Source organism: Danio rerio, chromosome 25 (assembly GCF_049306965.1).
Source record: "Danio rerio strain Tuebingen ecotype United States chromosome 25, GRCz12tu, whole genome shotgun sequence".
Lineage (NCBI taxonomy): Eukaryota > Metazoa > Chordata > Actinopteri > Cypriniformes > Danionidae > Danio > Danio rerio.
Window position 1 is genome coordinate 35,585,001 of NC_133200.1, and position 17,065 is coordinate 35,602,065.

General features: G+C 36.5%; 1 protein-coding gene across 4 annotated transcripts in view; it reads right to left on the reverse strand.

Annotated features, from left to right (window-relative positions):
* tln2b (talin 2b) overlaps positions 1–17,065 on the reverse strand; it is a 259,338-nt gene that overhangs the window by 127,813 nt on the left and 114,460 nt on the right. For all 4 annotated transcript variants that reach the window (XR_012400508.1, XM_073943362.1, XM_073943364.1 and 1 more), the window contains exons 7-10: positions 11,951–12,078; positions 11,637–11,700; positions 8,977–9,081; positions 1,148–1,303 (exon numbers count right to left, since the gene is read on the reverse strand). Coding sequence is in view for 3 of the 4 variants with exons in the window: in XM_073943362.1 (XP_073799463.1) it covers positions 1,148–1,303; positions 8,977–9,081; positions 11,637–11,700; positions 11,951–12,078 (453 nt within the window). In the remaining variant the exon portion in view is untranslated. The remainder of the gene's footprint in view (positions 1–1,147; positions 1,304–8,976; positions 9,082–11,636; positions 11,701–11,950; positions 12,079–17,065) is intronic.

Below are 17,065 nucleotides of genomic sequence, written 5' to 3' on the forward strand. Positions count from 1 at the left end.
TTCAGCAGTTGACTCTCATTCAGCAGATTTTCATTCAGGATGTTCTAATGGAATTTGACCGCATGGCGAACAAAAAGAAAAACCTCAATGTTTTGAGATTCACATGATCCTTTAAGGTAATCAAAAATCGCTGCTCACATGGTTGACTCTTAATCAGTATTATCTTAATCATAAAAGCAAAGTGTTGGAGTCCATGTAAATTGAATTGATGGCATTCATGGTTTTGAAATTTAAATGGCACTTAAATGGCTGTGTTTTTATTTCTGTGATACATACGGCATTTCGTGATTAATCATGATTAATTACAAAAAAAGAGTAATTAATTACGTTAATTTTTTTAATCATTTGACAGCCCTTATATATTCACTTTCTGACCGGTTTGTGCTGCATTTCTATGGAAAGCCCAGTATAGCTGCCATTACGGCCCATTATTTTTGTACCCACCACCAGGTCTCCACACAGGTCACATGGCTGAAAACTATCAATACAGGCCCCAGTGCATCCAACTAAACACACATAGAGTAAACACTAAACATGTGAACGCTGTAGCAGCAGCACGAGTGGTCTTCAATGAACCTAAAAGAGCACGTCACTCCGCTGCTAGTCCGTTTGCACTGGCTGCCAGTTGCTGCTCGCATCAAATTTAAAGCTCTGATGTTTGCCTACAAAGTGACCTCTGGCCTTGCTCCTTCTTATCTGCTCTCACTTCTGCAGATCTATGTGCCCTCCAGAAACTTGCGTTCTGTGAATGAACGTCGCCTCGTGGTTCCATCCCATAGGGGGAAGAAATCACTTTCGCTCAATCTGCCCAGTTGGTGGAATGAACTCCCTAACTGCATCAGAACAGCAGAGTCACTCGCTGTCTTCAAGAAACGACTAAAAACTCAACTATTTAGTCTCCACTTCACTTCCTAATCTGCAATTGCCTCTCTGGATATACCACTAACTGTACTCAAAAAAAAAAAAATACTAATGCTTTCCTTCTTAGACTTTACAGACCTGAAACTTGCCTATAGCACTTATTCATTGTTGCTCTTATAGTTGTGTAAATTGCTTCCTTGTCCTCATTTGTAAGTCGCTTTGGATAAAAGCGTCTGCTAAATGACTAAATGTAAATGTAAATGTAAATGTGAACGCTGTACTGTACCAGTGTGAAGCTCTTGGGTGACGCGGCCCATCTCTTGACTGTGGTGAGTGGCCACTCCTGCACCACCTCTTTGGTTTTCTCATCCACCCTCATCACCGACTCTTTGGTAATGCCCAGCAGACGCGGCACCAACTTATTCTTGCTTTTCATCTTCTCCTGTTGAGAAAAAAAAAACACATGGAGGTTGTGTGTTGTGTGGTGTGTACACAAGTATACAACGGGCTGCTGATTGATGACTTCGTCTCCGTATTTAAATTATCACAAAATTTGGTTCCCTCATCAGGCTATTTGGAAGAGGTGTCATCCTGTTTGGCGTTTTTTGTCCTCATTTAAAAACTCAATGACTGCGAAAACATGAAAAGTACATGGGTCAAAGACAAGGTTTTCAAACATCAAAACCATCAAAGTGTAACATATGCTGCATCCCAATATGCCTACTTAAGCTATATCCTAAAGGAAGCAGTCTTTAGCATCAGCTGCTACTGTACCTCATGAGGCCATGGCAGTGAAGTTTCCTCACATAGCTCTTCTAAGCTGGTCTCAGTTAAACTCACCCCTAAACCTTAATCCCATCCGGGTCATGGCACCAATTTGACCCCGTCCAGATCCACTCACTCCTCTTGAAACCAGCAAACCTGGTTTGGGAGTCATGCTACAAAAATACTAAAGACTGTAGCCTCTTGCATAAGTTGCTGCTCGTAAAGTTCTAATCAGGTGGTCTCAGTTAAACTCACCCCTAAATCTTACTCACATCCGGGTCACGGCACCAGTTTAAACCCTTCTAGATCTAGATAACCCCTTCACTTCAAACCAGCATCATTAGCTTGGAATGCATTCTACCGAAGATACTACAGACTGTAGCCTCTTACATAAGTTGCTAATGCTTCTTTGTTGCTAGGCCAGGGGAATGATTTTACTTGTACAACTCTTACTAGCTCCAAAACCTTAATAAAGTACAGGTCACAACACCAAAACAACCCTCTGGTTCTACTCTCCCCACTTCAAAAAGGCATTACTGGGACATCACACTAACAAAAACAGTAAAAGAACCAGTTTTTAGCGTCCACTGTTTCTGCGCCTCTTAACCAGTTAAACTCTGCTGTTATTTTGGGATTTCCGCCTGGATTTTGCCTACCCAAATTTAAAAGCTTCCCAAATCCACATGCAGAGGTGTAAATGCAAAAATTTGGTATCATTTTAAAGAAAACCCTTTGAATTTTCATAAAACACTATTGAAAGTGTTCCAAATAACTGTATATGTTGCCTGTGTTATAATAAACACCTAAAAAAAGAGGCGCTTTTTGAATTTTTTTTTTAAAAACTCAAATTTGAAAGTGTACCTTTTAGGTTCTGTGTGGTCTAGCGTGCTGTAATTAATTTTGGTGGTTCCTGCACATGTCTGTAATCATAGGAAAAAAGAAAAAGGTCTCTACCATAATCTATGCAAAAGTTATTGTATTCCAACTGATGAGAGGTGCTATACAAGCCACAGAGACCGATCCTTGTTTTCATATTTCACTATTCTTTTGTTTGATCAAACATAATTCACTGTGTTTGGACCACGTCAGCCATATAAAAGGATTACTTATGCACATCACCTCAAATAAAGAGGAGAAATGGCCCTGAAGCACACAGCATAAGGTAAGAGATGACGGCTGTCTGTGCTATCCGGGGCTGCTTATTGATCATGAATGTATTGTTTTCACTTCAGCGCCATGGAAACACCGCGATTCATTCGGCAACTGTTTGATATGTGAATATAATTCAGTATAAAGAATGCTAGAACTGTATGAGCACCGGCAAGAGCTTTCATTTGAGCTATAACTTGTACATGTGTCATATAAAAAAATATGAAAATGAACCAATGTAAAATACCTAGCTCGTGTATCCAAAATACTATGTATTTAAGTGTAAATCACTTATATACAGTAGAATAAAAACCAAAGTGATGCATATGTGCATAAAATATAGATTCTACACTTTCAAACGACACCACTTACGGAGGTCTGGTGCAATGCTAGCCCTTTAAATCTGAAAGCGAAAGTCGATGACGTCACGGACCCGGTAAGTTTAAGTGGTTTAAGGCCATGGCAGTGAAGTTTACTCAAATAGCTGTTATTAGCTGGTTTTAGTTAAACTCACCCCGAATCCTTACACCCATCAGGTAATGGCACCAACATGACCCTTTTCAAATCTACTAGGTCTACTTGAAACCAGCATCCTTGGATTGGGAGGCATGCTAACACCACCTCCTAAAGCCAGGGAGAGTCAAAACACCAATGTTACCTCACTGGTTCAAATCTCCCCACTTCAAACAAGCATCTCTGGCACATCTCACTAACATAGACACTAAACAAAAATCATGTTTAGCATCAGATGCTACTGTCTTCTTGAGGCCATGACTTATTGGTCATGAGTTTACTTAGCTTTTATTAGCTGGTCTCAATTAAACTCACCCCTAAAACTTACTTCCATCCGGATACCACCAATTTAATCCCTTCTAGAGCTACTTGTACCACTTCAAACCAGCATTTTTGGTCTGTACACCCTTGGATTAGCTTCTAGTGCTTGTCTTGAGACGGGGTGGTGATGTTTACTTGCACAGATCTTACTAGCTCCAACCCCCCCAAAACCCTATCCACAACACCCTTGACCTGGAATATTTTTGTCCAGGTCACAACACCAACTTAATCCCTCAGGAACTACTCACCTCACTTTAAAAACAGCATCCTTAGCACAGGAGGTTTACTTACCTACCTAATACACTCGACCATTAAACCTCCAATCAACCTGAGCAGGTTTTAAACAGGTGTCTCTGGCATATGAGGACATTTTAACCTACTTGCCATACAACCAACTGGGGTCTCTTTCATGGAAGTCAGGCGTGCTGTCAATGAATTTAGTGTTAGTGCAGGAACTCTCTTGAGGCCAAGGAGGGAAAGTCTGCTTGCACAGCTCTTTACTATCTGATCTCCATTACGCATGCACTTCCGAAGGATGAGAACTCAAACTGATTCAACAGCATTATTACTGTTCAAATCAGTGAGTTTATAAATGCTGAAAGAGCTTGCAGAGCTGGAAATTTAAAAGAGGTCACCGAGGGTTTGATTTCTGGCTCAGAACAATCGCAACAATCACCAAATAATCCGACTAAGGTAAAACCAAGGAGGATCTCTGAATGAACCAACATACTGAGGATAGACACTGTTACACTGTTTTTACTTGAATGGATGTAAACCTATGTAGGTGACTACAAACTGCTATTTAAAATGCTATATGTAACATTCATGTACATTGCTATGCTGCGTGATTATTATTATTATTTTTCTTCTTCGCTAGTCAATTCAATTCAATTCAGTTCAATTCAATTCAATTCAATTCAATTCAATTCAATTGCTTTATTGCTTTATTGGCATGACAATTGTTACAAATGTATTGCCAAAGCAGTTATAAAGTTTACATAAAAGTAGCATACATATATAATAAAAAAACAAAAACAAAACAGTACACACAGTAAATAGTAGTAGTAGCCAAAAAAAAGATGATATTTATATATAATATTTGAATAAAATATCAACAATACATCATATTATTCAATATATCACATTAATATTCAATATAAAATATTATTATTCAACATGAATTATTCATACAAATCAATACAAAAATAGATCAGAATAAACTGTACATTTTTAGGATAAAACAGTAATAAAAACAATAATAATCAGTATATTTACAATGATTCATTTATAATCATCTAGGTGTGTGTGTGTGCGTGTGTGTGTGTGTGTGTGTGTGTGGATGTTTGCAGGCACATCACTGAAGTTTTTATTGGTCTGCTCTCTCTTTTTGTGACAGACATTAATGTATTGGGCCGCTAGAAGGACACACTCATTTTTTCCCCTAGTAAATATTGAAGCTGTGCTTTATTGTCTAACTTCTTCGCTAGTCTCTCTCTCTCTCTCTCTCTCTCAATTCAATTCAATTCAATTCAATTAAATTTAATTCAATTCAATTCAATTCAATTCAATTCAATTCAATTCAATTCAATAATTGCTTTATTGGCATGACAAATGTTACAAATGTATTGCCAAAGCAGTTATAAAGTTTACAAAAAAAGTAACACACACATATTCATATATATATATATATATATATATATATATATATATATATATATATATATATATATATATATATATATATATATATATATATATAATAAAAAAAACAGTACACACAGTAAATAGTAGTAATACAGTGGCTTCGATTGGCTACCGCTGCCCAGCTGTTTGCGGTGCCCCCCTGACGTCACCTGCGGTCTACAATCCAGCCACCGTGGCACAAAAGTGGTGACAGGACGCTATGCGAGAGGCCCCGATTTTCAGTGTTGTGTTGTGTGTCAGTGAAATTGCTATCCGTTTTCAGTGTTTTACAATTTGTTATTTGTCCGCTGTTATTTGTCTGCTCTCCATTTGTCTAGCTTCGGTGTTATGCGCATATGTGGGACAGAATGCCGCGCGACATACATCGTGCACACGTACTTTTGAATATCACTGTTGTTAGACACACTAGGGTAGGGACGTGCTCCACTCACTGTACTTTTGTTTTCTCATAGTATATATTAGAGTAGGTTAGGTAGTGCGCAATAGACGTGAAGATTTCTTTTCAATAACTGCTATATTTTTCTTTCGGATAGTTAGGGTAGAGGTTGGGCCAACAGATAGTTTTGTTTTATTGATTTCTATTGTTTGGATGCCGCCCGCGTCTCATCTCTCCAACTCTCCCTTCTATCTGTTCAAACATCGTGTGTTCCATTTGTTGTCTGTAAATTTCAATATATCCTTGTAAATATTTAATGTTATATATATATATATATATATATATATATATATATATATATATATATATATATATATATATATATATATATATTTGCATTTATTATTATCATAACTATCTTTGTAAATAAACTTACTTCATTGCATTTAGTTTCATGCATTTTGGTGTTTTGTCCCTCACTTGTCAGGGTTCTGCCACTCTGGTCTTGTAATGTCTTGTTTTGGTGGCAGAGCTCGGACACTAGCTCTGTCTGGTCCTGTTTCTGTCTTTGTGTGCCTCGGACGCGCGCGCTCTTGTACTCGTGTTTGTGTTTTCGTCTGTCTGCAGCGTGGTGTTTCTTTCCCAGCGTCTCAATCCAGTTGGTTTCGGTTTTGGTCGGCGCTGGGATGAAACACTCACGCTGCGTGTGTGAGCGCACGATGAGTGTTTTCATTCATCGTGTGCTCGTGTCTTGCGTCTGTTGTCAAAGCACGTGACTCTGTGTTTACATTGTGGTCACGTGCTTTTGTCATGTGCTTCAGTGTTGTGCTAGTCTTGTCATGAACGTGCGGTTAATGAGTTCTCTCATTGGCTGCATGTTCTTGTCCTGTTTTGTGTGAGCGCATGGCTTGTCTTGTCTCTGTCATGCGCTCTCCCGTCTATTGTCTAGCCCCACCCCACTTGTTAACCCATTATTAGTTAATTATGTTCATCTGTTGTGTGTTAATTTGCTCCTGCTTATAATCTCCTCATGTCTTCTGTTCTGTGCCAGTTCGTCATCACATGTCGTCGATAGTTCCCTGTCCTGTTGTGTCCAGCCCTGCTTTGTCCAGCCAAGTTTGTTTTTGCCTTTTTATTCACGTTTTCCCCCTCGGGGTAGTTTTGTTTTGCCTTTTATTTGTATTTTATAATAAATCCTTATTTGTCTGCAATTGGGTCCTCGCTCCCTTTTTCCTCTCACCGACCGTGACATCACTTGTTGATATTGTGTGTTTGCTTATGTGTTTTACCCAAAATGAATGTTACTCTCCTTCCCCTTGACTCACCACCTTTAAATTCGTGACACTAGCCCCTTTCACACATACAGACCTTTCCGGAAAATTGCCGGCAATTTTCCGGAAAGGTTGTATGTGTGAACAGGCCCTTTTTGAAAATACCGGTAAATTCATTCTGGCTATTTTCCGGAAAGAGAAGTTGTAACATTACCGGTTATTTGCTGGAATGCTGCGCTGTGAGAACGCAGAAGGAAGATTGCCGGAAAGAGCGCGTCCACGTCTAGAACGTGCTGACGTGAGACACCTGCTTTAGCCAATCAGAATAGTCAGACGCATTCATGTCCGTGCGGTTTATGAGAATAAAAGCCTTTGAATATTTTTCCAGACACCTTTAGCTGCTAGATGTTAGTCAGATAACGTTTCTATATTCCTTCCTAATGCTAACTGTGTAAATAGTTATCAATAAAATGTTTATGATAATCCGTTGTTTGTTTGTTTACCTTCAAGCTTTGTGTGTGCCCGTGAGTGCCCATAGCGCCAGCACACACACCTATCATGAACATCTCGACATGCGAAAGTGTTCCTCTATGTTTTTATTGGAGTTGTTCACTATACTGATCCATCCGAAGAGTTTGTAATGTAGTCAAATGTTTGCAAACACAAGCGCAGCCGTTTAGAGCTCATTTCTGGTTAATGATGTCAGAATTTACCGGCATTTTGGGATGGATGTGTGAATGATCTTTTGCGGAAAAATTCCGTAACGTCCTCGCCTGTGTGAACAGCGCTTTTTTGAATATACCGGTAAAGTCGTTCCGGAAATTTTCCGGATATTTACCGGTATCACTGTGTGAAAGGGGTTACTATAATAGAGGCAGTGAGTGCAGGTGGCACATGGTCGGTCATCTCAAACACTGCGTACCTCTCGGTTATGTCCTGGTGCCTTCTGTCATTTCCCTTTAGCTCTCACACACAACCCAAAACAATTGCCTGCTGATGGCATCCTGCCAGAGGCCTCGGACCGCCACACAAATACATTAAAACAACACTAAATGTTTAAACGGCCTCTTGTGCAGTACGTCTCTGGGCTATTGTGTCCACCTGAGGGTCGAAAATAACAACCTCAGATAAGAGCGCTGTATAAATAACAGCAAGATTTGCTGATATTGTTTGTGGTCCTTAAGTGACATCACTTTTCAAGGGTGAGGTTCAAGTAGGGTGCATAAATATAGATGTTTTGGGAGGTAAATGTTCATTGTTCGATTGTCTGCGGCAGTCAGGAACGGTGCCTTTGCTCATTCAAAGTGGAGCTATCTATTGTTAGGCACTGTTAATTTGAAACTGGCCACTTAGCAACACTCCACTAACAACCCGAAACTGATCCCTGAGTGGCGGCTTGTAAATCTTCTTCTGTGTGCAGTACAGATTAAAAACGCTTAATAGTCTTGAAAACACAAACAGAACCGGAGTAAACAAAACGCTTTCTCAAAACCTTGTTTTTAGGATTAACAAACACAGGCTTACTGTTCTGGATCTAACAAATAATTATAAGACTCTCTGGAATACTTGATTATGGCTGGAAATTGCAGCTCTCTGTGGTTAAATACAATGTTTTGTTATTCACTACATTTTTTTACCCGGCCACTTTATTAGGTACACCTTACTAGTACAGGGTTGGACCCCCTTTTGCCTTCAGAACTGCCTTAATCCTTTGTGGCATAGATTCAACAAGATACTGGAAATATTCAGTAGAGATTTTGCTCCATACTGACATGATAGCATCACTGCAGACTTTTTGGCTGCACATCCATGATGCGAATCTCTCGCTACACCACACCTCAAAGGTGCTCTATTGGATTGAGCTCCGGTGACTGTGGAGGTCATTTGAGTGCAGTGAACTCATTGTCATGTTCAAGAAACCTGTTTAAGATGATTCACGCTTTGTGATATGGTGTGTTATCCTGAACACTGAAGGTGGCTCATTCAAAAGTTCTGTAAAAACTGCATAAAACTCACCTTGACCAGGAAAAAGGAGACTCCGTATGTGCGCAGGGATCTGGCGAGCTTCACGTACTTGACTTTAGCCTCAATCTCCGTCATCTCGCCACAGGTTTTATGATCCTGGCAAGAGATAAAGACATGAATTTTGAATTTTTTGGGAGAAAATAATAATAATTATAATAATTTATTTTTATTTTATCTTTTTAATTTGAATTGTATTTATTATTTTTTATATTATTATTATTATTATTATTTTATAGTTTTTTTACTTTTTAAAATTATATTTATTTATTTATCTATTTATTTATTTATTTATTTAATTAATTATTTTATTTATTTATTTAATTATATTTAATTATACTTATTTATTTATTTATTTATTTATGTTTTGAAGACATGCACATTTTTTAGCCACTGTGGCATTTGACCCAATAACCTTTTGTTTAAAGGACAACTTAGTCTGTGGTTGTTTCAATTCACAGTCTACATAATTTGTGCCTCTGTTATTACCCTTACAATGCATTATTTTTGATCTAGGAGAGACTTCTAGGAATAAAATGAACAGATCCAGAATATATGTTGCTAACATGCTAAACAAACACATTTTGGGATTTCAGTACATATGCATATTTTGAAGAAATACAGGAACAAATCACAAATAAATGTCTTGCTGTTGTGCTTGTTGTTCTGGGATGGAATCCATACAGCTGAAGGCGAAATTATTCGCCTTCCTGTACATTTTTTTTGTTTCTTTTTTAAATATTTCTCAAATGATGTTTAACAGAGTAAGGAATTTTTTTCACAGTATTTCCTATAAAATATTTTTTTCTGGAGAAAGTCTTATTTGTTTTAAAAATATTTTTCTTATTATATACAGGTTTATACGTATTTATTTATTCATTAATTTATCAATCAACAAATTTCAACCCTGTTTTTATTATCTATTTAAACGAATTAAAATGTTTTCTCTTAATTTGATTTTTAATTAAAGATAATAAAAGGAAATACAACAGTATTTTGACTGCATTTAGATATATCCAAAATATTAACATGAAATATGTAGAATAACCTCAGCAAATAAGTAAAATCCAACATAACCAATTCACCTCCTGCAGTTTTGCACATATTAATAAATGTTATAACCATCCCTTTTTGCTGACTACCTACTAATACAGTAACACTATAAAACAACAATCCATTAGTTACATTAGTTAATGTATTCACAATCTATTAGTAATACATTTATTATTGCATCCATTTATATATATTACCTATAGTTAATGTAATATTACTTTAGTTAATGTTAACCTAGTGCATTAACTAATGTTAACAAGCACAACTTAGGATTTTGATGTTGCATTAGTTCATGTTTAATAATGTCTAATCAATGATTTACAAGAATATTGATACCTAATGTTAGCTTACAGTTTTTCTCAGTCGCTTTGGTGTGTTTCTCACAACACTAGTGCATTTTTGCACAACAGTTAATGCATTTCTCAAAACAATTAGTACAAACTGCAAAACCTAGCTGATAACCTGCAAAAGCGCGTCACATGCTCAAAATGGAGAGCTCATTCCTCAAAAGCAAGTATTCATGTCAATCAAAGTGTCAGTGTCATCAAAATGAAAAGTCCTGACACTATTGTTTATGAACAAGATAGTCAAATGGCTTAGTCATGTTTTCATTATGAGTTTACTCTGGACCTTTTTTCAATGCAAAAAAAAGTCTAATTTTGGTGACACTTCCTGAAAATGCTCAAGACAGCACTTTATACTATTCGCACAGCCATTTGAAAACTACAGTAAAGTGAGACATCACTGCATTGAGTGAGGTATCTGAGTACAAGACACTGAATATGTATGTTTCACTTTTTTTACTGCATTTGCTCTTTACAATCCTAATTTATTCCCAGCATTGAGCAAAAGAATAAACACACCCTTATTTACAACAACCATAAGCTTCCTTTAGGTAGAGCAGTGCACAACTGTAAATAATATTGCAGAACACATTGGAACTGAGCCTACAACATACACAGGTCTGTAAATCATTCATCAAATTGTTCAATTTTAAAGACATTTTCAGGAAAATAAACATTTCAATTTGTTTTATAAAATTTTCTTGAAAGATTTTGACAACTAGTTCAACTTTTTGTATGTAAATACATTTTCAGGAAAATAAAGTTTAAATTTTTTTTTATAAAGTTTGCTTGACCGATTTTGACATCAAGTTCAACATCTTTGTATTTAATGACTCAAGTAATGAAATGAGGACTGTTAGTTTTATATAGAATGACTATTCAGCATTTACAAGTTTAGTTCATTTTAACTGACATGACATAAGCAAATGATAATGTTATAAACAGCAGAGAATTGAATGAAAGCAATTGATGCACGTCCAAAAGCATCTGCAATTTGATGAAAGGAATGAGAAACTGCTACTAGGATGTGCACAAATGACTAATTGTTTTGAGAAATGCATAACCTGTCGTGCAAATGTAAACAGTGTAGTGAGAAATGCACCAAAGCCACTGAGAAAAACTGTAATTAACTAATGGACTTTTATTCTAAAGTGTTACAAAAAAAACTTTTATTTTGGATGATTTAAGTCCGACTATTTGCCTCTATTCCTTTTTTAGAACTAACAGAGTGAGTGAAGCCACATGAGGGTCACGTACCTGAAAAATCCTCTTCTCCGCCCCCCTCTGTTTGATGTATTCTTTTGGTAGGAACTCCTTCAGGCTGCAAACACATTTCACAGTTTTACACTGATATTTACAACACTTTCCCCTCCGAGCAGAACAAAACACATGAGCTCATCCTGCCAGGAATTACATCTTCAAAATGTACACCCACAGCGGCTCTTTAAAGTTTCCAGACAAAACTCAATTCTTGCATATAATTGTCTGGTCTAAAATGTAATCACATCACAACTGTGTGTGTGTGCGTGTGTGTGTGTTACAGTTACATTGTTGAAGGCATGTGGTCTTACTCTAGAAATCCTGGCTTGTGTTTGTGCTCCACGTGGGGACCGAACTGGATCTGCGCCTGAATTCCAGCGAACTCGCAGGCCTTATCAAAGGACACGGGGTGGGATCCGTTTAGAATGTCGTCCCGGGCCTGTAACACATACAGGAAACATGAGCAGATGTTACTAATGTAATGAAAGTGCTGACAAAGACGTTACTGAAAGTGAATGGAGGATTGACAATAAAATAAAATAAAGCAAAATAAAATAAAATAAAATAATAAAAATAAAAATAAAATAAAAGCAAAATAAAATAAAATAAAATAAAAAAAAGCTAAATAAAATAAAATAAAATAACAAATGTGTCACGGTGGCGAAGTGGGTAGCACGATCGGCTCTCAGCAAGAAGGTTGCTGGTTCGAGCCCCGGCTGGGCCATTTGGCATTTCTATGTGGATTTGCATGTTCTCCCCATGTTGGCGTGGGTTTCCTCTGAGTGCCCTCACAGTCCAAAGACATGCGCTATATGTGAATTGAATAAGCTAAATTGGCCGTAGTGTATGAGTGTGAATGCAAGATGGGTGTATGTGTGTTTCCCAGTGTTTGTTTGTGGTTGGAAGAGCATCTGCTGCGTAAAAAACATATGCTGGATTAGTTGGCAGTTCATTCCACTGTGGTGACCCTTGATTAATAAAGTGAGAAAAAAAAACAGATGTTTCCAACTACAATGCTTATATTGCAGAAATCATGTAAGTCTTCTATTATATGCGTTTGAAGTGAACCTAACATAATATATGTTAAATATATAATGCATAGTTCTGACAAAACAAAACAAAACAAAAAGATACAGTGTGAAACTAAACTAAATAAAATGAAACACAACCCAACCCAAAAAACAAACAAAGCAAAGCAAATCAAAACAAAACAATGTTAAACTAAACTAAACTAAATAAAACCAAAAACCCAACCCCATAAAACAAACCAAAATGCAACAAAATGAAAAGAAAAACGAAATAAACCTAAAATAAACAAAACACAATTCAACTAAAAAAACAAAAAAGAAAAGAAAACAAAACAGAGTGAAGCTAAACTAAATGTAACATAACCAAAAAAAAAAAAAAAAAAAAATCTAAACGAAACAAAATTAAATGAAACAAAACAAAGTAAAACTAAACTAAACTAAACACAATCCAACTAAAAAAACAAAAAACAAAATAGAGTGAAGTTGAACTGAAAAAACTAAGCAAAGCAAAACAAACGGGAGTGAAACAAAACTAAATGAAAGAAAACAAAACGAAACTAAAAGAACCAGAGTGAAATTACACTAAACGAAATCAAACACAACCGAACCCAAAAACAAAGCAAAGCAATGCAAAACAAAACAAAGTGAAACTAAACTAAACCCAAAAAAAAACCGAAACACAAACAAACCCAAAATTTAAATTAAAAATTAAATAAAACGAAACAAAGTGAAACTAAATAAAACAAAACAAAACAGAATCCAACTTAAAAAAACTAAAAACAAATCAAAACAAAATGGAGTGATGCTAAACTAAATGAAAAACAACACAACCCAACTCCAAAAAACAAAATTAAACAAAATTAAATGAAACAAAACAAAGTGAAACTAAACTAAACAAAACAAAATCCAACTCAAAATTACTATTTGAAAAAGAACACACATTTCACAGGAGGCCTAATAATTTTGACGTCAACTGTATATAAACAAATGTTTAGATTAAAGGTTTTCAGCTGACAAAAGCATTTGAATTTTTTTCAGGAAAGATATTTCCCGTCTGACATAAGCAAGAGTAAATCCTGACAGAGCTATGATTTGTGTCACTGTCTCTTTAAGAGGTTTCAATAACACTGTAGTGACACCGAGTGCAGTCTAATATTACAGAAGCCTGCGGCCTCTATGAAAGCTGACAGCACATCTGTTCAAGAGTCTCCTGAAATCCACCTGAGTGTAGTTCAGTTTAAAAGCCGAAAGGGTGCATCTCGAAGAAACGCTTGAGTGCCCTCCCAAGTGAGCATCTACAAAATAAGTGGCGTCTCTTTGAGTTTTCAAACAGTCTGGGTGAAGTCATTAGCACACACTCGTTTTGTGAGCGTGAGCGGGGGCATGATGAGCTCATGGACGTTTTACATCATCATAAACAAGTTTGTGTGTGATTGGCCCCGCCCTCAGGATTATCTGCCAATCACGTCGTAGCAAACAGACATGACATCAACATGGTAACAGTAGCAGATACTGTCGGACAAACACATCAGAACAAATATTCAGATATGATGTGATCACGCCTTCACTGTGAGCGGAGAAATCCCCTTTAGCCTGCCAAACACCCCTCTGTGTGTGTGTGTGTGTGTGTGTGTGTGTGTGTGTGTGTGTGTGTGTGTGTGTGTGTGTGTGTGTGTGTGTGCAGCTATTCTGTTTCTCAAAGTATGTGGGTGTGTGTGGCACTGTGTCAGAGAATTTCATGGGGGTGTGTGTGAGCGTGTGTGTGTGCTTACTACAGAGGAACAGAGAGGCAGTGGGAGAGTGAGTAAAGGGAGGAGGAGAAATGTTCCTCAAGTGCACATATTTAACATATATAACAGCATGAATATACAAAAAAATGCACTGCATCCATCACTCACAAATACAATGGTGCTCCTCAGCATACCCTAGAATCCAGATAACCGGGTAGTTGAAGATGGTATCACAGTCAAAACTGTAAACTATGGTCGATGCTCTGGTACTATACCCTTGCTTGTCCTTATTAAAATATACAATCAAGGACTTTTTAGGTGTACAGTAGAGATTTTGAAAATTTACCATAGATATTTTCCAAACTTACTAAACACTTTTTAACTGGCAGCCAACTTTGACTGAAACACACCCAGAGCAGGTCTTAGGGGTTAGGTGCCTTGCTCAATTCCAGCTGGGACTAGAAATCGAATCTGCAACCTTTTGATTACAAGTCCAACTCCCCACCAACCATTAGGCCTTCCGTAGAGATTGCACAAACTAACAGGGAAGCAAATGGCTGATCCTAAAAGCTTGTCAGATGGCAAGAAGTTGGGCATTTGCAAAGACAATCAACTAAACACAACCCAATCCAAAATAACTAAACAAAATGAAATTAAACAAAGTGAAATTAAACAAAACACATCCGAAAAAACAAAACAAAAAGAACTGAAACACAACCCAACACCAAATACAAAGCAAAACTAAACTGAACACAACCCAACCCAAAATAACAAAACAGAATGAAACAAAACAAAACGAAATAAAGTAAAATTGTGCATAAAAACAAAACTCAACCCAAAAAACAAAACAAAAACAAACGAAACACAACTCAACCCCAAATACAAAGCAAAACTAAACTAAACTGAACACAGCCCAACCCAAAAACCAAAACAGAATAAAACAAAACAAAATGAAATCATGTGAAATTAAACTAAACAAAACACAACCCAAAAAACAAAAACAAAAACAAACGAAACACAACCCAACCCAGAACAACAACAAAATGCAACAAAATGAAACGAAACAAAGTGAAATGAAACAAAACACATCCCAAAAAACAAAACAAAAAGAAACGAAACACAACTCAACCCCAAATACAAAGCGAAACTAATCTAAACTGAACACAACTTAACCCAGAAAAACAAAACAGAATAAAACAAAACAAAACAAAACAAAGTGAAAATAAACTAAACAAAACACAACCCAAAAACCAAAACAAACAAAACAACCCAACCTCAAATACAAAGCAAAACTAAACTAAACTGAACACAGCCCAACCCAAAAAACAAAATAGAATAAAACAAAACAAAATCATGTGAAATTAAACTAAACAAAACACAAACCAAAAAACAAAACAAAAACAAACGAAACACAACCCAAAACAACAACAAAATGCAACAAAATGAAACAAAACAAAGTGAAATTAAACAAAACACATCCCAAAAAACAAAAAGAAATGAAACACAACCCAACCCCAAATACAAAGCAAAACTAAACTAAACTGAACACAACCCAACCTAGAAAAACAAAACAGAATGAAACAAAACAAAACAAAGTGAAATAAACTAAACAAAACACAACCCAAAAAACAAAACAAAAAGAACTGAAACACAACCCAACCCCAAATACAAAGCAAAACTAAACTAAACACAACCCAACCTAGAAAAACAAAACAGAATGAAACAAAACAAAACAAAGTGAAATAAACTAAACAAAACACAACCCAAAAAACAAAACAAAAACAAACAAAACATAACCCAACCCCAAATACAAAGCAAAACTAAACTAAACAGAACAAAACCCAATCCAGAAAAACAAAACAGACTGAAACAAAACAAAGCAAAATGAAAATAAACTAAACAAAACACAACCCAAAAACCAAGAAACAAAGTTTGATGCAATAAACCCCATGTTTCCTTGCTAAAAAGTTGCATTTCAACAAAACCTACAATAACTCCAGCATAACGTTAAAGAATCAAGAAAAAAATTCAGTAATGGATATGATTGGATATGAAATTAAAATAACAAAAAGAGGGCTGGGAATATGTTAATTTCCCTGTATCTGCCTGATTATCTCTGGTAAAACTTGATTCTCATTGGCCGTAATACTCCCCATATAGTTGCATATAAATGCAGTATGCTGTGACTTCATCTTTTTGCCATTTCATGAACATTGCAATATGAAAAAGCTACACAATCCTCTGAGGGGAAAAAAGTGTCTAATTAGGAAGAGATGTGAGGGGAAAGTAATCCATACTGCCTGCCGGGGAGAAAAAAAAAGAGACAATCGACAAATCAGCAGCTGTGCAGATATGCGCATTACCCTCTGGGCTGACTATTAATTCATTCATAAGAGCAGAGCACTATTTTACAGCTTCCATAAAACTCAAATGACAACATCTAAACACTTAAATGTCTGTGCGATAGTGGCTCTGAGAAATTAATTAATTTTCAGAGCAGGTGGCGATGAAGAGGTTTTGGCAAAGTGGCGCGAGACAGTTAAACCATCCAAGAAGACAGACAGAGGACAGACAGAATGTCAAAATAGTGACTAATGAGTCATTAAACTGTGTTATTATTAGAGGAAGTGCTGAAATTCACTGAAATTCAAGGCCAGAATTAAAAATT